Source organism: Blastomyces gilchristii (genome assembly GCF_000003855.2).
Source record: "Blastomyces gilchristii SLH14081 genomic scaffold supercont1.17, whole genome shotgun sequence".
Taxonomy (NCBI): domain Eukaryota; kingdom Fungi; phylum Ascomycota; class Eurotiomycetes; order Onygenales; family Ajellomycetaceae; genus Blastomyces; species Blastomyces gilchristii.
In genome coordinates this window covers 204,711-228,945 of record NW_003101666.1, presented here as the reverse complement: position 1 = coordinate 228,945, position 24,235 = coordinate 204,711, and the positions used below count along the sequence as shown (strand labels likewise).

The 24,235-nt window shown below is 37.1% G+C and overlaps 5 protein-coding genes across 5 annotated transcripts; 2 read left to right on the top strand and 3 right to left on the bottom strand.

Moving 5' to 3' along the window:
* Positions 1-1,240: 1,240 nt before the first annotated feature.
* On the bottom strand, positions 1,241-2,748 carry BDBG_06988 (carboxypeptidase S1; the record flags this gene model as incomplete). Its single annotated transcript, XM_031722875.1, has 3 exons — positions 1,241-2,119; positions 2,265-2,546; positions 2,740-2,748. The coding sequence occupies 3 exons, from the start codon at positions 2,746-2,748 to the stop codon at positions 1,241-1,243; spliced, it is 1,170 nt and encodes a 389-aa protein (XP_031579894.1).
* A 1,040-nt stretch (positions 2,749-3,788) lies between these two features.
* On the top strand, positions 3,789-5,996 carry BDBG_06987 (uncharacterized protein). Its single transcript, XM_031722874.1, has 3 exons — positions 3,789-4,116; positions 4,303-4,544; positions 4,761-5,996. The coding sequence occupies exons 1-3, from the start codon at positions 3,892-3,894 to the stop codon at positions 5,146-5,148; spliced, it is 855 nt and encodes a 284-aa protein (XP_031579893.1). The 5' UTR covers positions 3,789-3,891; the 3' UTR covers positions 5,149-5,996.
* BDBG_06986 (mitochondrial import inner membrane translocase subunit tim21) lies at positions 4,578-6,946 on the bottom strand. The gene is made up of 5 exons (XM_002622429.2): positions 6,227-6,946; positions 5,979-6,163; positions 5,867-5,921; positions 5,700-5,799; positions 4,578-5,643 (listed from the first exon to the last, which is right to left on the bottom strand). Exons 1-5 carry the CDS (start codon positions 6,518-6,520, stop codon positions 5,552-5,554), a joined length of 726 nt encoding a protein of 241 aa, XP_002622475.1. The 5' UTR covers positions 6,521-6,946; the 3' UTR covers positions 4,578-5,551.
* Positions 6,779-9,341, top strand: BDBG_06985 (arf GTPase-activating protein). Its single transcript, XM_002622428.2, has 6 exons — positions 6,779-6,965; positions 7,025-7,160; positions 7,236-7,419; positions 7,486-8,210; positions 8,287-8,610; positions 8,719-9,341. Exons 1-6 carry the CDS (start codon positions 6,900-6,902, stop codon positions 8,745-8,747), a joined length of 1,464 nt encoding a protein of 487 aa, XP_002622474.1. The 5' UTR covers positions 6,779-6,899; the 3' UTR covers positions 8,748-9,341.
* On the bottom strand, positions 9,177-11,759 carry BDBG_06984 (dihydropteroate synthase). The gene is made up of 4 exons (XM_031722873.1): positions 11,511-11,759; positions 10,911-11,433; positions 10,626-10,834; positions 9,177-10,567 (listed from the first exon to the last, which is right to left on the bottom strand). Exons 1-4 carry the CDS (start codon positions 11,678-11,680, stop codon positions 9,544-9,546), a joined length of 1,926 nt encoding a protein of 641 aa, XP_031579892.1. The 5' UTR covers positions 11,681-11,759; the 3' UTR covers positions 9,177-9,543.
* Between the last annotated feature and the right edge of the window lie 12,476 nt (positions 11,760-24,235).

The following is a 24,235-nucleotide window of genomic DNA, read 5'->3' as shown; positions in this document are numbered from 1 at the left end:
TTGAATTCCTCTAATACTAGGAAACAAAATCTTATATGTGCATACTATATATCCGCCAAAACCTGAAGACCATTGGAATTGGATTGTGGAAATATTTGCCCCAATCAGTCACTGACCGTGAAATTATTGATGGATCTTCGCATTGTCTGAACATGCGATGCTTGGTCAATGTGAATTGTACCTGGTATCCTTATCATCGAATCCCCTTCCTTAACATAAGCTAGGATGTTTCCTATCGAACAAGAGAAACATAAATCTAAAGCCAGTTGCGTTTCAATGCCACGAAAAATCACTGCAAATGCGCTTATTCATCTCCCCCAATTATGAAAATCTTATCCTCATTCTGAAATACAAACATAGTAGCTCATGTCTTCACTTTGAATGCGGGGCTTAACCAGCAGCCTTGACTCGACATCCCTTTTTCTATACTCTTGGCTCAGTTGTGTTACAATCCAGAAGCTGGGGAAATAGGTGCTGCGCTGAAGGTCATCCTTCCGGAGCTTACAGGGTTATCAACAGCGTTAAACTCATCTAAAATGACTAGTTGCGACACATACTTTGTTTCGAAATATATATACATCACGTCACAATGCGCTTTCAGAAAATCCGGTTCTCCGGCATTCTGAGCATGAGTGTGTTCAAGCATTGTTGGGTTGAGCAATTTTCTTGCCGTTCGCGACTTGCGAGGGTGCATGTGAGGAAGTTGTTCATTCATCTGCTGGAAGAAACATACTGTTTTTCCCTGAGGACTTCGGTTTTCCGTTGGCTTTATTGGAAGATCCGTGTGGAGCGCCGGATGATCCTATGTGTGTTGTTTGAGCATACTAATTCGGGTTGTCAAGACCACTTTTCTGGTAAGTGCTTCTGAGATTACCGGGCTGCTCTGAACTTTTTGAAACCATCCGCAAAGTTATTTTATATTATAAGAACTTTTAACACCACACCAAAATACCATATTATGTTACATAAGACTCGTATAAGAGAGTTGTGGATTGTTACACTCTCAAGAACCAAGAAAAGCACGCCAAACTGAGGAGAAGCGTGCTCCTTGCCCCAAGACGATCAGATACGCCATGGCCAATATTTGGAGGGCCGGTGTTCATGCTCTTTGGCCCGCTGCAGACAATCTTATTACTGTCAAGGGGTTTTCGGACACGTGTCTGGAGGAAGCGTTGGAGAGGTAATGATATAGCTGTTAAAAAAGTCTGTCTTCCCTTCAATCATGGCACTTATCTGGTTATCAGCACATGATGAAGGCATGTACCAGAAGTAGCACGTTAGATATGGCTGAGCAGGTGGTTTTTCCGTATGCGTGGAGTTTTCGGGACTGGTAGTCGAGTAGTTCGATTGTGTCGTATGTTTGTCTTCCCCGTTGCGAAGTCAAGATTGAAAAGTGATCGACGGAATAGTTCCAGCGCAAGCTCTGGCTGATACGAAGGAACCATGTGGCCCGACTGGTATACACGAGTGAACGAATAGTGCTGGCGCAGGCAACCCATGCCCGATTGGTGTGATTGCTCAATACGATCTCCTCGTACCCAGCCATTTTGAACGCGTCAGACTGACTGTAATTGACAGCGAGGCTTACAACCTTGCCGCCGACCCAATTGCAAGCGTAGTCACGGTCGCCATATACCAGCGCCACCTGGACACCTGAATCAAGCAAGTATCCGATTTCACTCGTATATCCTTCCATCCCGTTTCTCGTATAGTCTCCTGTCATGATAAACGACTGCCCAACAACCGGGGAGGTCTCAGTGTGATTAACAGGAACACCTAGTGCTTGCTTCACTTCTGGTTGTGCTAAAAATCCAACGTAATATTCCGGCGGGAACGGATCAAGGTAGCAGTGCGCCATATCATAATAACCCCATTTCATCTCGACAACGTAAGGGCCCTCGATATACTCCAGACAATATTCGCTCGCATTTCTATACTTGTCCTTAACTTGCTCATTGTTAGCGGTTGCGTTGGGATCTAGGGTCCGGGCAAGTTCTTGACACTTGGAAACTAGATTGAGACAAGTAGGAAGATCACCCTCTGCCATAGCCTTGACCGTCTCGTTAATCGCGATAATACCGTAGGAGTTGTTGTATGCAATCGAAGGATAAGAGGGTTCCTAGAGTAAGATATCCATACAACCATTGATGATACCCAGCGTTTCCAAGGACAAAACTGTGGCGTTTGTCCCGTTCGTTTCAATCTCCTTATTTTTCTCTACGATGTATCTCGCGAATGCTAGCCCACATCGACCTCCGTATGACTCTGTCCAGATGTGTATGGAGAAATTCTCCCGCCCGACCAGCAGTGTACTTGTCAAAACTCCCGGTCCAGGCCTGAAGAAAGTACCAGAACTGTATTGCTGCATTTTCCGTTTTATTGGCGGCTTGCTTCACATTCTGGCTGGAGAAGGCCCCTGCAATCCCGGTACCGTTGGGCTCTTCCCCAGGCATAACCTCCCCCGTTAGCAGGTCTAGAACCCCTTTGGTAATATTGTCATAATTAACCCCCTCTGCACAGGCTGGTCGACGTATAACATGTTTGTCCTAGGAGTATTTATTGGTTCGGACGTCTTAGAGTCATAATGGATACGGCACGGTCCATTCTCGACAAATACGCCCAGATCAGAGACTGCACCCGGTCTACCATTAAAAAAATGGACAGAGGATAACTTTTTGAGTTATTGCTTTGGGATTCGGAATACCAGAAGAAGAGGTTGACAGGATAGTCCTGACTAACACCAGACATTGTATTGGGTGGGAATTTTACATAACTAGTGTATGAGGTAGTGGAACTCCCGCCGCATATGTGGTCCTAAATGGAAACAGGTAATCAGCACTCTGAGGAAGATCAGTGGTTGTGCTAGGTGGAAAATTGATACTAGGTAAATGCTCTACCTGGACTTTCTCGTACGATATTTCAACCCCCGGATGGGATGTCTAATTGATCACTGTCAAGCCAGCCGGTGTTGGGGGATATTATGCTTGGACCAAAGTCCAGAACAGGAGAATATTCGCAATAATCATGATATACATTCTCAACAAGCGCGTGACAAGCAATAATCATAAGATAAAATAATATAGATGGTCGAGGTGAAGCGGACGGTGCAGATATTGGCCCTTCAAGTCGACAGAGTTCAAAGCTTTCCCAAATTGAAAGCCACCACGTAGGAAATTAGATCGAGCCCTATAGATATACAAATCTTTCAATAACAAGCGACCCGTGGACTCAACAAGATGCAGGGGGAAGATCGTATCTCGGGAAGTGACCTTAGAGGGAAAGTATCATAACTTCAAGTCATGCTCCAGCCTGCGCGCAGTGTTTGTATGGGAACTGAGTTCTCTTTTAATTTTGGAACCGTTTATTGTCCTGATGTCATTAAACCTTACATCTCAAAGCCGTATTGAGATATATTGAATGTACATGTACCTAGGTAATACGCTAGAAGTAATCCATTTAGTGGACCGCGCAGGAGTGGGCATATGAGAAAATCCAGCATGCTTGACACCATTGCCAGCAGCAGTGGTTACTTGGGGGGAAATAACCAGAATATGGTCGATAAATCAATTCGAAAAAGACAGATAGAGCGGATAAAGCCACAAATCCCTTTGCCGCTGGCGTTGGAATGCGAACTCAATGGCAAGAATTATATTAAAACAACCGCCGAATCCGAAACCGTTTAACGGTTGGTGACGTGCAATTAAGCGCACACTAGCCAGATGATCCGCAGCTAGTTAACTAACTAATGTCTCCCACTAATCCAGACCCGGTAAGTGCCTCGGATCTTCAAAAGCTACTCCCAACGACACCCGGACGCTTTTTTCTATCTTGTCTTCATTCTACATGGTAAAATAAATTTTATTCGATAGCCGTTCATGTACATGAAAATCCATGTGCTTCAACCAATTAGATCACCTACCGCTTTTTGTAATCGTCTATTTCTATGTCTCCATTCCATTGAAGCAATTCAACCCGCAATCCCTGCCACCCGCCTTCTTTTCAACTCAAAATCCGCCGTCCCTAAAAACGATGGCTTCATCCATACCTGCGCTCTGCGAAGAAGTCAAAGGTCTTCTTCCCAGCGACCTAAGAGAGGATAGATGGTATCTACTCACGGTAAGTTTCTTGAACCCTCACAAAACAATATCCCACTCGAAACAAAACTGGAAATATGTGAACGAAGTGGGTCGAGAGAGACATCAAATACAAATAATTGAAAGCTTCTCGGAAAAGAAAAATTGTAGTTAACCATAACCATCCTGTAATATCGGAATGAACAAAAGCGCTAATGGATAATGGAAGGTCTCTGCTCTAGTAGCTTCTGGCAAGCCGACCGAAGTAGGAAAGGTATACGAGTACTTAGTAGACACGGAATATCCCAACCTTACTCTGGAGCAAGAGCGCAGAATAGCTTCCCGGTTCAGTGACCTTCTCATGAAGGAATGGACGCTTGTCGGTATCCCGAGTGTGTTGATGGCTATATCATCGCTCGCAAGGGTGGAGAAATTCTTATCAGCTACGAATATGGGGCTGGGGGAGAAGAGGTACGTAAACGATTATTTCATTATACGTGTACCTGTTATATTATCCTACTTCGTTTTAATTCTATTTCATTTATTTGATATGTCCCTTGTGGCTACCTTCCTATTGCTTGAGTTCTATATATAGTACCGAAGCGAAACCAACACCAGGAAGGACTGTTTTTCAATATATGCATCATCAAGAAGGGCAGCTAGTAAACTAAACAACTCATCGGACAGGATAAACATTGACCTAGAGAAGGACATCACGGAACGCGGTACAAAATTTATTCAGCTCCTCTACAAGCAGAACCTCGAGCCTATATTCGACACGTGGGGGTCATACAAGGAAGAATTCGCCTGGCTGGAGAAGAGTGTGATCTATGGGCTCTTTCTGGCTGACCAGACGGTACTATCTCAAGTGGAAACGCTGCTAGTTACGCTACCCTCGATAATGTGCCAGGGCTGGCCAGGTCCGGCACTGTGGCATCTCCGTGGCCTAAGGAGGCTTGGCCAAAGCGTGGAGGACGTTGAAAAAGTGCAACAAGCGGTAGAGGCTGTTGCCGTTTGGTCTGGGAAGTCAATCGAGGGCTGGCCAAGGGTCACAGATGTTAAGGATGAGATATAGGATTATCCTTTCTTCTTTGGACACTTGATTCTTCTCTCTGGACGCAATCGGAATCATGCGCGATTTCAGTTATATATATATACAGATTTGGGGTGGAGCATCGGTTCACGATGCTGATATCTCAGTTATAAATACACGGTCTGAAATGCGGCTCGCTTGTGTATAGGAGCGTGGGTTTCCGCCGCCGTCATCACTCCCATGCTTAGATGACGTGGTCTGCTTTCTGCTTTTGCTGTAATGCTTAAACTAGCGGTTTATACTGTGAAAAGAGTAAACATGTTTAGTTTAGCCAACCCATACATTTCGAATTGATCCTTGTCCGGAAAGGACACAGTTTTCCGGCCTCCACGTAGTGACAAGGCCTCATTCGGCCTGATAAGAGGCGTGGTTTCTAACGCCCGTGTTAACGCCATTGTATTCCAAATATTTTCGTCGCAGTTTTCTTCGCGGAATTTTTAGTTGCCTCAGCGTTCTCGAGGTAATATCGTTGATGGCCTTTACTTAGTTAGGGAAATTGTTCCATTTTTGGTCGAGTAATGATTCTGGCATACCTTTAACATCCAGGGCCAGGATATTGTATTCAAATTCGTTTGTTTGAGGGTTCTTTATCAGATGTACGCTCACAACCCCGTCGTTGCGTGGACCACTGACCTAGAAGTAGAAAAAGAATGGTTAGAACATGCGATCTTGCCAAGGGAAGGAATAACCTAATTCTCACATTGAAGTTCATTCTCATGTGCTCCCGGCCAATTCGGTCCTTTTCCACGGTGGTTCTATAATGACGGTTTAGTCACCTAATAGCAAAGTGTTTCCAGTTCGAGCTCACTCACGCTATAGGCCTATTTCTAGTCCACTTATTCCATGAAGTCTCCCCATAGGCCCGTATCTTCTTGCTATCCCCAAGTAATTCTATGCATTTCGGGTCTCCTTTAACTCGGTCGACGGCACGATTGAAATTCCGGACTTTGCTGTCTGGCGCAAAAACTTCCTTGTAAAGCAGAGTAAATACCGTACCCTAGGGAGAAAATCAGTAAAATGTCCTGGACACTTAAATACCATAGGATTAAAGGATGCAGACCGTCATCACAGCGCCAATAACAATAATAAGGAAATTTGCAGATTGCTGCGTTGCCCGAGCGGCCTTCTCTCTTCTAGAAAGCTCCCCCCAGCGCACGCGGCCATCGTCACTGGTAACAGTTATTTGTTTTCTTGGCAGTCCGCCCTTTTGTGATGAGGATGGCGTTCCTCCCAAGTTGTTCTGAGTTGCATAGTATCGGGGAAAGGCTCTCCATGGCCTGGGTGGATGTTTTTTTGCGGGGTTCACGGCGGAGAGGCTTCGGAGCGCATATCGGGTACGGATGGCGGAAGTCATGGCTTGGATTGATTAAAGCTCCAGCACCTGCATCAGGGCGAGCAGTACAGGGTGTCACAGGGAGTTAGATAATAATAGAACCGCCATAAACTCCCCAGTAATTGACGAAATGATTATTGTTCGCCAATTTGTTCCTTAATTGCTTCCATATCGCCAGAATCCGTGGGCGAACTGGGGTGCGTTAACATCACGTGTTCCATTAGTATGGCGCTTGCAGCGCGCTTATTCGCGCTTGCAGATGATCCCATTTGGTGGGTTGGAACCACGCTGGCCGCTATCGCACCGACCAACGTCCTCTCTTCGCCAGACAGCAAAGCATTTCTTTGATCTCCCTCTGCAGCGTCTGTTTCACGGAGGTCGTTCCGTGCCGCTATTCACAATGAGTGCGACAAAGACGCAGTCCCAGAAAATTTTCGAAAAGCTAAAATCCAAACCCGCAAATAAGGTGAGTACACCGCCAAAACCCCCTTTTGTCCTGCTCGCGACTTCTATTAACTTGTGCAGATATGTTTTGACTGTGGCACCAACAACCCCACCTGGTCTTCCGTTCCGTTTGGCATCTATCTGTGTTTGGACTGCTCGTCTAATCACCGAAACCTCGGTGTTCACATTTCCTTCGTCCGCTCTACCAACCTTGATCGTGCGTTTACTCCCAGGCCACCCTGTTGGTATGGACTCTGATGTGTGCGTGTGCATGTGCTAACGTTGGATATAGAATGGCAATGGGAGCAGTTACGGATTATGAAAGTGGGGGGGAATGAGTCCGCGACGAAATATTTCCAGTCACATGGTGGAACAGCCGCCCTGGCCAGCAAGGACCCCAAGGTTAAATACACTTCCAATGCTGCAGTGAAATATAAGGAAGAACTGAAGAGAAGAGCACAATTGGATGCGCAAGAGTACATTCATCCTAACATACTTATGTTGCCCTAAATTCACCATGTACTAATGAGTCGTGGGACCAGGTATCCGAACGAAGTTGTCATCACCGATGCTGGGCCAGCGTCTCCCTCTGACGGATCCTCCACCCCCGCAGGCGAAGGCGAAGACGACTTCTTCTCGTCATGGGATAAACCAGCCATCAAGCGCCCAAGCAACCCTCCCTCACGGACAACCACACCACCCGTAGTCAGCCGCAACGGTTCCCCGTTCCTCAGCGCGGGCGCTAACGGCACTGGAATTTCCCGACCAAAATCCCCCCTCTCTAGCTCCGAAGACAAATCCACAGCATCGACCCCACCCGTGGCTGTTCGGTCAAATCCTGCAGTTCGCAAGACCACAGCCGCTGGCGCCAAGAAGGGGAGTGTATTGGGGTCAAAAAAGGCACCGAAGCTGGGTGCCAAAAGGCTCACCACCTCCGATACCATTGACTTTGAGGAAGCGGAAAGGAAGGCTAAGGAAGAAGCGGAGCGTATTGCTAAGCTGGGATATGATCCGGAAGCGGAGAAAGCTGTAGCTGAAGCAAAAAAATCTGGATCTTCGGCTACAAAAATAGCCTCCCCAACACCTGTAAGTCCCGCCCGAGGTGGCTTTGGAGCCACCCGGGGCCATGAAAGGAGCTCTAGTGAAATTGAACGTCTGGGAATGGGTATGGGCCGTCTTGGATTTGGCCAAGTTGGTGCTGCCCCGAAAGCCCCTGTCCCTAGGAAGCTGGGCTTTGGAGCTACTGCCGCATCCAAAGCTGCTGATGGTGAGTGGTCATCGATATCTCCTGGGAAACTTGTGCCTATAGAATATACTAACTGCTTCCTTTCTTACCAATTTAGACGAGGAATTAGAATATGCCAGACAGAAATTCGGTGGTCAGAAAGGTATCTCCTCCGACGAATTCTTCGGCCGCGATCAATTTGATCCAGCCGCTCAGGCTGATGCCAAGAGTCGCCTCTCAAATTTCGAAGGAGCGACATCTATATCCAGCAATGCCTATTTCGGCCGTCCCGAAGATGATCTGCCAACTACCGACGAGTACGGTAATTATGACGATCTGGAAAGCGCAGCGAGAGACTTCGTGCGGCGGTTTGGAATCACGGCGGGTGATGACTTGGAGAATCTAACGCAGGTTCTTGGTGAGGGTGCAGCTAAGTTGCAAGGTAAGTTTTGTTTTGGGCATTCTCCCCACCCGGCTATATTTTGTTTTGGCTTGTATCCACTTTCTCTTGTACGGTTATGATTCTCAGTCAGCTAACGTTTATACGCAGGAGCCATTCGGAACTATCTCAACAGTTAGGCCTACATATCTGCATTGTTTGGTTTCATTTTTCACCTCTTTTTTAAACGGATGCATTCCCCCCTTTCTTTTTTCTGTTCTTATTAATTTACAATGCTTCTCTGAGCTCTTGCCCTTTTACATTTATTTTATTTTTTCCGTTTGATGATGGGGTTCTAGCGGATGATATCTGCACAGGGCCGGCCTTTTCAACGAGGTCGTTGGATACGGAGACGATGATAACGATAACGGCCGGCGATGGCTGGCTAATATGTATGGAAGCGAAGAGCGTTTAAAATAATCTTGCGAGAGTAGAATACCAAATTTGCCCTTGCGTGTCGTTTTTCTGTCTTCTTTCTTTTCTCCTCTTTTTTTTTCTTTTTATATTTTTTCCCCTTCCGTCTTCCTTTTTGTTATTCTTTTTCTTGTAGGTTAGTTCACGTTCGAAATCAATCTTAAAATCTAGTTGATGCCTCTGTAAATAACACCTTAAACAACCGGTTCAAAACGTTTTGCTCGATATAATGGGCAATTCCATTGGACGCTATTCGAGCTCCGCATTAAAATTGAAATTTAGCCTGTTGCACTGCTAGCACACAAAAAGGTAGACAGCCGCCATATCATCGTATCGATCCAAATATATATAAAAGTCCATGAAGTAGAATCCATAATACATGATGTTGAAATATACAAAAGAAGTCCGATCATAACTTTTGTTGAACACCAGCACCAAAAAAATAAAAATAAAAGTGAACATAAAATACAATAAAAGGACAAACGTGATACACAACACCCCTTAAGAACCCACTGAACTCCTTCAATCGCCACGTCTATAAATCGCATCCGCCATCTTCACCACCTGCCTCATCTCCTCAACATCATGAACCCTCACCACGTCCGCTCCACCAGCAACAGCCGCAGTCACAGCCGCCGCGGTACCCCAAACCCTTTCATTCGGCTTCGTAACGCCAGTAATGCGTCCAATAAACCCCTTCCGACTCGTCCCCACCAACCACGGAAAATAGCGCAATCCTTCATACCCCTCCTTCAAACAATGCATGTTCCCCAGCAACTCTAGATTCTGCGCTTGGTTCTTCGCAAAGCCAATTCCAGGATCGAGAATGATCCGCCAGCGCCGCACGCCAGCACTCTCCACAGCTCTAATTCTCTCCATGAGTTCATTGGCAACGCCATTGATTAGCCCGCTGCCGCTGGCGCTACCGGTGCCGCTGCTAGGAACATATGCGCTGTAATCGGTAAGTTTGGTCATTGTCTGTGGCGTGCCGCGCATGTGCATGAGCATCACCGTCTTCTGGAGCTTCGCCATAGTAGCAGGCATGTTTGGGTCCATGGCACCCGCAGAGACATCATTGATGATATCTGCTCCCGCATTAACTGCCGCCTCCGCGACGGCGGCACGATACGTATCGATACTTATAGCGATCTTGTTGGCCTCTGGTAGGGAACGGATAAGTCGGATGGCTGGAATAACTCGAGAGAGTTCCTCTTGTTCAGCCACGGGGACGGAGTCTGGGCGAGTGCTTTCGCCGCCCACATCAATTATGGTAGCACCATTACGGATAAAGGTACGAATAGTCTCGGCGAGGGCGGCGAGGTTTGCGGGGGAGTTTTGTCCGCCGTCAGAAAAAGAATCTGGCGTTACGTTTAGGACGGCCATTAGGTGTGTTGTGCGTGTGGGGTCGGAAGGATTGAGGGGTGGTAGGTGAGGGGATAACGGGGTTACGGCAACCGGGGGGGGATTGGAGGGTGGGAGGGACTCAAGATACGATTGATATGAGAGTTTTTTGTCTGAAAGGGGAGGGCATTCTTTAGGTATTAGTCTATTCTTATGTTAGTAGGGCGCGGCTTCACTACTGCCATCAGGGGTTGATATCTTACTGGCAAAGAGGCCGCAAGACAAATTCCCGCTCCAACATGAGTTTGTGGGGTATGTCCAGTCGAGGGTCGGAGAATTTTAAATTATTGTATAACAAGATATCAAGGTCTATATTACGAGGCCCTTTGTCTATAATTTTGCGTCTTCCCATACCAGTCTCAATTGACTGAAGTGTGTTTAATAAGGCCGTAGGACCCAATGTAGTCTCGATCTATGAGAAATGTTAGATCATCCGATTAAAAGCCAAGACATCCAACGCAAAAGAATAAAGATAGAAAGAAACTAACCTCACAAACACCGTTGAAAAATGACTCTTGATCTGTCACGTACATAGGTGCCGTTTCGAAGAGGCTACTAGTCCGTATGATTCTGATGCCACAAGCTTCCATTTCTCGACAGGCTTGTTCGATCGCAGCAATGCGGTCACCTTGATTGCTCCCTAAAGCGATAAATGCTCGACATGGTGATGCACCCGGTACAGCTGCAGATGCGCTAGCTCCGTATGTTGAAGAGCTAGAGGAACTCCGACGGTGATTCATGGCAGCTAAAGTAAAGCTACGGGTTCCGTGTTTTCTAGAGCAATTTGTAGTTTGACTAGGTTGGTGCTTGCTTCCTACACATTGCCGCAGCAATTGGTCCCTACGTCCCGATGAAACACAGTACCAGGAGAAAGAACGCCTGGAATCAAGCGCTCCCTCCAACGGGGAAGCCGTGTTGATGTGACAAGGCCCAATGGAAGTAGAACCACCTCGATAAGCTACAGCACCTAGCGAGCATTCACGACCACGACTAACAGGGTGTGACGCTTTTCTTTAAACTACAGTTAGCCAATTGGGTCTAATGAAAAAAAATTCATTACTTCGGGGGAGCAGTAATAACAAGGCTACCTTTGTCTGGTCTGTATATGGATGTAAACCTGGCTAATGTGGACTTTCACATGAAGTTGTTCGGGTGAAAGGCGAGGGCGGCGGCAGCCAACTATGCTGCGAAGGCAGCAGTAAAGCTTCTGCTTTTTCATATCTATAGCCCAAGCATGGCAAATATAGCCACCGGGCATCCGAATAGGATCTAAATAGCTTGATTGCGATGTTTCAGTTCCTTTACCATATGGTGAGCGCAGGACGTTGTCTTGATGGTTGTTCCCTTGTGCTGAGTCATGCAAGCGCTTCTAAATATAGTTAACTAACTAGTTAACTAACCTTCTTAGGCAATTTTTTGCAAAGCTAAAACAACCACTGTGGTTGATGCGTTGACATGCATTTTGATCAGAGCGCATCAGGTTGAATTTGATGTTACAGTGGCTTTGTCGCAATTTGGTCCGATGGTATGCTAACCTATCAGAAAAACCCAAGAAATGTTTTAAAACTTAGGGACGTTAACGAGAGGTTAATGTATTAAGATCGGAGCAGCAAGAAGAATAAGTGCCTGTCGGATTGAGTGTCACAGATGAATATGTTGGAGACATATGAATCTTATGTGTATCAAGATCTGCTTGTCATATTATCTGTACACTATCTAATATATCTATTTCATACAAAAGATAGAGCTATTTATAGTAAAATATATGTGCGAGCCAAGAGAGCTAGTATAAGTGAGTATTAGATAAGTGTTGTAGTAAGCTGATAATGATGATGAGAAATATTGTAGTAATACAATGTTGATAGTGTTCAGTAGTGTATAATCTCTTTTTTCTGACACATCTTCTTCAGTGAATGTAACATGTAAATGAAAGTGTAAATGAAAGTATAAATGAAGCTGTAATAAAAAGAGTGTAGATGAATCTTTAGAGATTTTATCAAGATAGATTATTTATTCTGCTTATGTCTCAATGATATCTGATATATCAACTAGGTCTAGCATCTTGACAAATTCTGTATATTTCTGATGTGACAGAGTCTTAGTGAGGTCATCTGCTAGCATCTAGACTGACCGCTGAGACCATGAATTTCACATTTGATCTCATTTGGTCTGGTCCCATACATTTCTTAGCGTGAATCCCGCTGGAACTGGCTATCAAAAAAACATGTAAAGTGACTATATATCAGATCTTAAAATGAAACCATGACTTGAAAAAAATGAGAAAGTGGTTTCATTTGATTTCATTTAGTCTCATTCTTAGCATAAAGTTACTATTTTTAGACATTTTAAGGTTTTTTTTAGACTATTTTTAATTTTTTAAAAAGTAACACTTTTTGATAACACTCAAATGAGATTTAAAGTTATTTAAAGCAATAAAAATAATTTAAATTGAGAAGTGAAAATCATGATCTCATTTAGAAAATGTGATAAGAGTAGATAGTAAGTCTCACTGAGACAGTATGAAACTACTATCTAATGTTAAAACTGTGTAATGAGATCAGTTGAATTGGTAATGAGACTATCAAAAAATCTGGTTCTGGTTTCAGACACGGTCACACGGTCAGTCTACTAGCATCTGAGCTATAGACACTCAATCAACTGTAATATCACTGAATTGAACATGTTCTCAAAGCCAGCTTTCATATATATCAATGTGACAGAGCTTCATAATTATAGAGATATCTTTCTTCATAAGAATGTTAATAATTTAATAGTTATCACATTGAATATGAATCTTATAATCAGATTTAAATTAAATATATTGAAAGAATCTATCTCATTAGATAGACTTCTTATCAGCTTATAAGATAGTAATAAACTTAGCTTCTGTGATAGATGTAGTTATAATTATCTATCTATTTAATTTTCAATTAACAGTCTCACTGAATAGTTTGAAGATATATTCTTATATAGAGTGATGATTTGAATTATCTGTGAAAGAGACATTACTAACAGTTTTAATAATATCAGGTTTAAGATTAAGTTATAGAGATCTATCAATATTATTATTATATTAAATAGCAAGATTCTTTATATTATATAGATAAGATATCATTCTATTTATCTCTGATAAGTGATATTCTGATGAATTTATTATGAATATAACTAGTTTATTCACTGTATATATAATATCAGAGTGAGTTATCATCACTGAGTAGATACAGAAGCTAATATATTATTAATAATAATGAATTTTTACAGATATGACTGACTTATTAAAAGGCTTTAACAGAGTATCAGTTAGTGAGATATATATCTTACAGATGTGTGTGAGATGATATGTATTAACTATCTTATTAATATAGATATTCTGACATAGTCAGAGCTTCAAGTTGAGACAATTATGTATTATTCATATATTGAGAAATCATTTCAAATCTCTTATCTATCAGATCTTATAGGTGTTTTTAAGATCTTTGACTAGTTAATCTCTTTCTTTTAAATCTTCTCATTATAATAGAATGACAATATTATTCATATAGAAGAAAATGATTAATTGATTATTAAAGAAGAGACATCAATTCTCTAATATAGAAATAAAGCCTAGTATTCTCAATATTGAAGATAGTTTATTTAATCAGAGAAGAGATGATCTGTATAATTTATATAGTACTTATAGAAGTTTTAGTATATAATTTAAATACTTTAAATTTTACATTCTCTTCAACTTTCATCATTCATCAGATAGTTTTATATATACTAGCTTATTAATATTACTATTAATAAAGATATTGATTTTATCTAGCTATTTTATATCTAAATTAAATACTGCTATTAAAGCTAACAAGATTCAGAGATTTCTAACAGCTAGTATATAAGCTTTTATAGTGAGATCTGTGATTGATTAAAGATCTCTATATATACAGATACAAGCTTTGTATTTCAAAAGAAAATCTTCATCATTGAATTTATAGATAAATACTTATTATAGAGAGATAATTGAAATATCTCTCTGTAATCTGCTAGTAATTTCATATATATTCTGCAGAGATATACTATCTCATTCTCACTTAACAGTGTTCTCAAATTCTTTGTAATATGAGTGTTTTTCAACATCTGTTCAGTGATTTGATAAATCTGATAGTTAAGATCTATAAATTCTTAAAGTCTGTATGAATGCTGTTAATGTAGCTATATTATTAATAACTGTGAAAACAGTATTAGAAAATAAATTTTGAGACTTGTTAAAGTCTGTGTATGAATTTGAATGATAGAATGCATTATTAATCATTTAATAAGAATTATCTTTGACATTTTCAACTGTTATAAAATAAGCAGCTCTGTGTTTTCATATTCTACAGTCTTTAATAATATTAACTTCATTAAAATCAGCACTGATATTATAAGCTCTAAATGCAATATTCTGTATTTAATTATCTGTTACAGCTGAATAAGTATTAATATCAATATCAGAACTTGTTAGCTCTGATATTGAATCTAATATAGAAAGAATTGAAACATTAGAAAGAATTAAAATATTATAATATTTATACTCATTATTCTTCTTCTCTATTTTTTCAGAGCTTTGAGTATTTTCTTCAGAGTGAAAAACATTAATATCTGCAGTGTCTATAATCTCTTTCAATTGATTGATAGAAGTCATTGATGATTCTCAAACTTTCATATATAGAAGCTTCACCTTCTTAGATACTCAATCTCTTAGTTGTCTTTTGATATAGAAGTCTTCTGAGTTGAATTTTCTATTCTTATCAAATATTATATCTCTTACTCTTATTATCTGTTCTAAGTGTGAAATTCAAATTCAATAGATGTTTGTAGAATCATATTCAACTAGATATTCAATATATACTCAGAGATCTAGCTTCTGAGAGTGATTTCTATTGAGAACTTCATTCAGTATCTTTACATAGATATGATATCTGTAGATTTAAAGATGAGCACAGAAGTAAGATTTGATTTATAGAAATTCTTTCAAAGCTTGTAAAGATAACTTTCAATCTAGAATTCTAGTAGAAGTTCAATTCACTAGATAGATGACAGCAAGTGCAATCTCAGGGAAAAGTAATTGTGATAGAAGAGATTCTATTCATAGAGTTCTTATCTTTATTATTAATATTGCTTCTGCTCACTCTGCTGTATCATTTTACTTATAAATATACTCTGAAGAATACTTCATCTCTAGATCTTCATCATTCACTCAATTTATAAAATTATCTGCTTTCTTGATTGCAGTATCATTGTTAATATGAATGATCTTTATAGTACAGTTGAATTGATGTTTAATTCAATTAATAGCTTATCTAAGAGCTTTTCAGATTTCTGATTTTCAGATAGCTGTTATAGTTATATGAAAATGTAGATAATCACACATGAAATGTATGAGATAATACTCATCATTATAGCACTGTGTAGAGCCATATATAATATTCACATATAGACATTCAAATGATATTTGAGATTTAATATGAGAATATCTAGATATTTGATTTTTTATATTGAATAGATGATAGAGTTTGCAAAGCTCAGTGATAAGCTCATCTGCAGCATCTTCTAGATTGATGATTTGAACATCAGTTGTATCATTTGTAAGTTTTTAAATGATAATTTTTAATAAATATTCTAATCTCTTATATCATGTAGACTGAGTAGCTATAGAGATCTTAGATTTTTAAGAAGATCTTATGTGTATTAACAGGTTGAAAGAATGATTTATAGAAGTTGAAGAATTTGAAGATATCATTTTTTCAGATATAGTAATGTTAGATGTGTGTGATGTGATAACTGTATCAGCTTTGATAGTGAATTTTTCTGAGATAGTTAAGAAAACAGCTGTTTCACTATTATATTCTGTAACTAGCAATCTCTTAAATACTTCAATATATGTAAAAATTGTATTATCTGTGCATTTTCTCAATCTGAAGTCTTTTTCATTATAATAAATGCCTTCTATATGAAAACACAGTTTTCATGTGATGATATTTGTATGAAAATTCAGTATATAAGCTGTGTTAATGAGATTAATATTGAACTGCTTTTCTGCTTCATTTATCATGATAGTTCTAACAGTTTCATAATCTTCAACTTTAGTGCTGAAAATGTCTATATAAACTTTCACATTCTTGTTCACAGATGTAAAGAATAGAAAATGTGTTCAATTATTACTTATATACTATTTTATATCAGTATCAAAGATTCAGAAGTTTCAGAGATAAAAGTATGAATTTGAAGAGTTTATTAATATTTTTCAAATCTGCTGATTGATAGATTGATGATCAATAGATTGAGAAACTAATTACTTCAGAATTATTTCTTCTAGAACTGCTTCATTAACATCTATTATATTCATATTCATTAATAAATCTCTAGATATTGCATGATTAATACATCTCTTTAATTCTTGATTTTTAAGAGCTTGATTAATCTGAGTTCTCTTCTCTTTATTTTTCTTTCATTCAGATGGCTTTCTTGTTGAATTGAGATAGTAACACTGAGTGTATCAATAATGAACTATGCAGATGCAGTTTCTGAATGTCACTGATAATAATTACTGAGATCTTTCATTAAGAGTAGCAAAGTTCATAGATTTATATAAGAGGCCTACGCCGAATAGATCGGTATTATATTGATAGGTCTTATATAACAAAGATAAAAACATTAAAGAAGGAAAGAAAGAGAAAGTGCGAGAATCAGCAATCAAGATGAATATTTATATGTGTATGTGATGGTGTACGCGGTGAAGCTTCAGAGTGGAAGAATATACATGCATTTGTAGCAGCTGAGAATCAGTGATCAGAAATGACTGAGAATCAGAGTATATACTACATGCATTCATAGCAGCTACAGATCAGTGATCAGAAATGAAAGAATCTATAAAGTGTAATAAAATAGTCTATATGATTGATCAGGCGCAGCCTGTCATATTAGTTCTCTCTTTTCAGAAGCAGTTCTCATCAGTCAAGAATCACTGTTTCAGATAATACAGAACTCAGAGTTCAGATCAGTTGATTATAGCTGACTCATTTCACAAGATATTGTCAGCTACAGCTGCAGAATCTCTTATCAAGAATATCTTCAATCTCTCACTCAAGCTTATTATCTTCTTCTATGATGTCTGGCAGCTGTCAGTCAGAAGTCAGCTGAGAAGAGAACAGATCAGTGATAGTATAGCAGAGTAAGCTTGTATAAAATACATCATAAATCTCTGATGATGTGTCAAGACAGTAGTTATAACTATCTAGAACTTCTATCACTTTATATCTGATATAACAGTAGTCTAGTGTATAAGATAAACATGTAATTTGTATATTCTTGAGATTTAATTATATAAGATCTTCTATCTTATACTGCTCTGCAGAATCTTATCAGATATTAATTTAATCTTCTTAATCTTGTTTTATAATTATTATAAAGATCTCTGCTCAGTCATGAGTATCTTAAAGCTTTATTACTATATTATCAGTGATCTGAATCAGACTGTAAAGATTTAGTATGAACTGTGTAATCTCTAGAAGATTCAACACTTTCATATAATATCTGTATATAAGAAAGAACAAGCTTATATCTGTTAAAATAGTATCTTGACTGTTAATAGCAATCTCTGCATGTAGAAGAAGATTATATCAATCATCTTATAAGTAATTATAGAACTTATAAAGATAATTCTTTACAGTCTGAATTATTCATTCTGATGTATTATTAGTCTCAGAATGATAGATAGTTGACAGACAGTATATAATCTTGAGAACTTGATAGATTCTTATTCAGAGAGTGTTTATAAATTGACAGCTCTGATCTGATATTATAAATCTCAGTAATTCATGCATCTGATAGAACAGACTCTGTAGAAAAGCTTTGATAACTTATTCAATATTCATCTTATTATAAGATTTTAATATTATATCTTTACTCAATTGATTCATGATAATCAGAATATTTCTATAATTCTTACTCTTAGATAGATTAATAGCAAAGTCAATTACTACATCTTATCAGATTCTATCAGAGATATTAAGTGATTTTAATAGATCTTTTCTACAGTTCTTTTATAAGATAATAGAAGAACAGTGATTACAGTTTCAGATAAAACATCTGATACTATTTAATATCTCAGATTAGTAAAACTCTCAGAAGATTACTTTATACAGTTATTCATAGTCTGAATAATTAGTTATATATGAATCATACATCTCTTGTATTATCTGAGTGTGTAAGAGTTTGAAGTGAGAGACTCAGTATTATTCACAGAATTATAGAGTGTTATTATCATCAATTAAATATTCTGAGATATTAGTTCTTATACATAGTTCTGAAAGAAATCAGAGTGCTTCTTAATATACTACTTCAGTAAGTGCTTAAAGAAGTTCATCAGTTTAAACTGTTACATACTATAATTTATTCAGTGTAGATTCAGAAGAAGTCAAGATATTAATATCAGTGATAGTTTGAAGAGAAAGTGTTCTAATCAGAGAAGTGTGTATAGTGTCATGAGTTGTTTTATCTTGATTAACTAATATCTTCAGATCTAGAAGTCAGTGTTCTCAGTTCATTTAATAAGTATCTATTATATTAGAAGATATATCTTACTCTTATTATAAGAGAGTATCTGTTATTGAGTTCTGACTGTCAGAATGATAGTGTATTGTAAAATGAAAGTAGCTTAGAAACTCAGATCATCACATCTGTCATTCAGTAAGTTTATAAGTAGTTATAAAGTATTTGAGATTCTTATAATCTATGACTATCTCAAATTCAGAGATACTTTAAAGTTCAGAGTCTTATTCTTCTAAACAGTATATAATTATGAGAAGTTTCTCATCATAGATCTTATAATTGCATTCAGCAGAACTCAGTTTCTTAGATATAAAGACACATGATTGTAGAACATCTTTATTATTATATTATAATATCACTTCTTCTATCACATAGTCAGAGAAATCAGCTTTAATAACTATCTTATAATCAGAATTAAATGTTATCAGTAGAGAGATATTAATGAATATCTTCTTCATCTATATAAATACAGCTTTAGTATTTACTGATTATTGAAATACTGAGTCTTTCTTAGTGAGATCTGTAAATGATCTTACAATATCTGAGAAGTTTCATATAAATCACTGATAGAAGTTAGTAAATCTGATAAAGTTTTGTACATCTTTCACAGTATATGAAGCTTCTTATTCAAGAATGATAGAGACTTTCTCAGAATTCATTTGAATTCTCTTATCAGCTTCTATAATAAAACTCAGATATTTAATACTCTTGACTTTAAAATCACACTTATTAATATCTATTAATAGTTCTGCTTCTTGTAGCTGTTGTAATATCTTTTATATATATTCTTGATATTCTTTTCTGAATTCATCAGTGAAGATGAGAATATCATTCAGATAAGTAGATATAAACTTATTAAGAAAATCTCAGAGTGTTCAGTTAATATACTTCTGAAATGTACTAAGAGTATTAGTCAGTTCAAAGAGTATAACTATTCATTCAAAGAGATTATAATATGTTTGAAATGCTGTAAGTCATTCATCTTCTTCAGTGATATAAATCTTATGAAACACAGTGATGATATCTAGTTTTATAAACTATTAAGCTTGTCTGATCTGTGCTAGAATTTCATTGATAAGAGATAAGAGATATTGATCTTTCTTTATCAATCTGTTCAGATCTCAGTAGTTGACATAGAATCAGAGTTCTTCATCTGATTTCTTTGCAAAGAGAATAGAGACTGTGACAGAAGAGTTATTAATATATATAAATTCTTTATTCAACAGATTATTGAGTGTCTTTCAAAGAAGAAGAAGTTCATCTTAGAATATATTATAAAGAGAGTTTCATAACAGTTCAGAGTTTTTATTATTCTTTTTCTCTAACTTGATACTGTGATTCACTTCAAAACCTTGTAAGAGAGATATATTTATAATATTATCTTATCAGAAGATATCTAGATATTCATAATATTATTAAGAGAGTTTTGTATAAGAATCTGTTATTATAATACAGAATAACTTTTCTAAAGTCTTTTTAATATTAGTCAGACTGATGAAATAGATTGATATATAATTCTATTATCAGTGAACTTATCAGTGACTCTATTAATAGTTTTGATAATGACTTTTTTTTCAGAGTATTTTATACATATTGACAGAGATCTGTGTCAGATTCATGATCTTATGAATATCATCTTCATAGACTCTATCATTGTTAGAGAATATCAAGCTTCTGTTTCAAGCATTTAATAAGATATCTTATTCACATAGTCAGATAAGTTCTAATATAAGATTATAATCAAGATTATTAACTTCATATATATAGATATCTTCACATTGATGTTCTTTCACATCTATGATCAGCTTTATCATATAACAGATACAAACATCTTTCAGATTATTAAATTCTGTGAGAAGTCAGAGTTTAGATAAAGAAATACACTAAAGATTATAATATCTTATAATTGAAGATTTTATCATTGTATAGTGACATAGACTGCTGTCTATCATAGCTTTCATATTATATATATTATTAATCATAGTAGATACAAGAATCACATTCATTATTATCTTCTTTTTAAATTATTGTTATTTAATCTCTTCAAGCTTCTGTTTACAAATTTGAACAGAAGCTAATCTTTTTCCTGTTTCACTGAGATATTTTTATAGTTATTCTCTGAATCTTTCTTTAATATAATATGATTAATATGAATAGATACTGATTCATTCTTTGAATGAGAAGACACTGATCTTTCTCTCAAGTATAAAGACATATAGATTAATTAGCAGTTAAAAGCAATATATTCTGATTAATTACAGTTAATGTATACTTCATATTGACATTGATCAGTGACTTCTTTAGAAGTGATCTCAGAGACTCAGAAGTCTGTTCAAACAGTGAAAACTCTTACTTATATATAGATATTTAAATCTATTTAGTTTATAATATCTGCATCATTGTTGTTCTTTGATACAGATGTATAAGTAACTGAAATGTAACATCTTCTATCACTGTTCTATATACTCTTGAGCTTGATAAGACAGTCATTCAATGTTCAGAGCTGTGTGCAGAAGTCTTCATAAGTCTGATCTTTATCTACACTGTAAGAAATCCCGCTCCTCGCGAATTCTTTACCTCTATTCCTATATCTTGCATAATCAATAGAGTTAGCAGCTCTTGGCTACACACAACTATATAGACTGGAGTTCACAAATACTATTCATAACTCAGCTTGAATGCTATTATACATTTAATCTCTATATTTTATCTTTCTACTGTGAATACTTCTAGTAGTTAACAGTATATATCACATTAAGCTGCAAACACCTGAATAATCATCTATAAGTACTTATTCTTACATTTCAAGCTCAGTCAGTCAGCAACTATTCATTATAACTGAAAGAACTAGAAACTTGTATACTTCAATCTCTGTAAACTCTACTGCAGACACTCAGAAGCAGTCATTCAAATCATGAATAATTCTCATAAAAGAAGTCTTAGAGAACTTATCAATTACTTACAGAACATCATTCTCTGCATCTGTGACAGAGAAACTCTTCAAACTCATGAATAAATCAATCTCAGTGAAGAACATTCTTGAGCATCTCTCACAGAATCAAGCTATTTTTCTACAAGAAATGCTTACTATCTGTAAACACTCTCAAACTGAGTCTCTAGATATAATCTTCAGAGATATCTATAAACTGAAAAGAAACTTTCTTAAGTTATAATCACTTAAGATCACTTATTAAATCACAATCTATAAAAGCTTTTACAAGTTTGTATTTGAAATTGACTTACAAGCCTGACTGTGTAATATGAAAGATGAAGAAGCTGTCATCTATATAATAACAGATCTCTACTACACTGAAGTCAAGAACTGACTGAATCATCTAGAGAATGATTATAAGAGATTTCACTGATCTGTTCTCAAGACCTATCTAGAGAATAAGTTGAGAAACTCTGTGAGCTGAATAGAGAACACCTGAACTGTGATCATTAATATTAGAAAAAGAGATGAGAAATCTGATAAAGACTACTCACAGTGCTTCATGAAATTATGATGTGAATTGAAGTCTGTGAAAATAGAGCTCTGAAATAAGATCTGAATGATGATGTTTATAAAGAAGCTGAATAAAGATATATATGTAAGAGGCCTACACTGAATAGATCAGTATAATATTGATAGGTCTTATATAACAAAGATAAAAATGTTAGAGAAGAAAAGAAAGAGAAAGTGCAAGAATCAGTGATCAAGATGAATATTTATACGCGTATGTGATGACATACACAGTGAAGCTTCAGAGCGGGAGAATATACGCGCGTTTGTAGCAGCTGAGAATCAGTGATTGAGAACGACTGAGAATTGAAGTGTATGTGTTCAAGAATGAAGTGATTGAAATCTGTGAAGTGTAATAGAATAGTCTATATAATTGATCAGGCGCAGCCTGCCACATTAGTCCCTTCTTTCAGAAGCAGTTCTCATCAGTTAAGAACTGCTATTTCAGATAACATAAAACTCAGAGTTCAGATCAGTTGATTATAGCTGACTCATTTCATAAGATATTATCAGTCACAGTCACAGAGTCTCTTATTAAGAATATTCTTAATCTCTCACTCAAGCTCATTATCTTCTTCTATGATGCCTGATGACTGTCAGTCAGAAGTCAGTTAAGAAGAGAACAGATTGATAACAGTGCAGTGAAACAAGCTTGTATAAAATATATTATAAATCTCTGATGATATGTTAAGACAGTAGTTGTGACTATCTAGAACTTCTATCACTTTATACTTAATATAATGATAATCTAGTATACAAGATGAATATATAATTCATATATTCTTAAGATTCAATTATATCAGATCTTCTATCTTATATTATTCAGCAGAGTCTCAGTGAACATTGATTTAATTCTCTTAATCTTGTTTCACAGTTATTATAAAGACCTCTGCTCAATCACAGATATCTCAGAGTTTTATTACTATATTATCAGTGATCTGAATCAGACTGCAGAGGTTCAGTGTGAACTGTATAATCTCTAGAAGATTCAATACTTTTATATAATATTCATGTGTAAGAAAGAATGAGCTTATATCTGTTAAAATAGTATCTTAACTGTTGATAGTGATCTCTGTATGTAGAAGAAGATCATATTAATCATCTTATAAGTGATTATAGAACTTATAGAGATAATTCTTCACAGTCTGAATTGTCTGTTCTGACATATCATCAGTCTCAGAGTGATAGACAGTTGATAGACAGTGTGTAATCTTAAGAACTTGACAGATTCTTGTTCAGAGAGTGCTTATAAATTGACAGCTCTGATTCAATACTATAGATCTCAGCAATTCATATATCTGATAGAATGAGCTTTATAGAAAAGCTTCAGTGACTTGTTCAGTATTTATCTTATTACAAGATTTCAATATTATATCTTTACTCAGTTAATTCACAATGATCAGAATATTTCTACAACTCTTACTCTTAGATAGATTAATAGTGAAGTTAATTACTACATCTCATCAGATTCTATTAAAGATATTAAGTGATTTCAATAGATTTTTTCTACAGTTCTTTCATAAGATAATAGAAGAACAGTAATTACAGTTTCAGATGAAGTATCTGATACTGTTTAATATCTCAGATTAGTAGAACTCTTAGAAGATTATTCTATACAGTTGTTTACAGTCTGAATAGCTGATTATATACAAATTATGCATCTCTTACATTATCTGAGTGTATAAGAGTTCAGAGTGAGAGACTCAGCATTATTTACAGAATTGTAGAGTATTATTATTA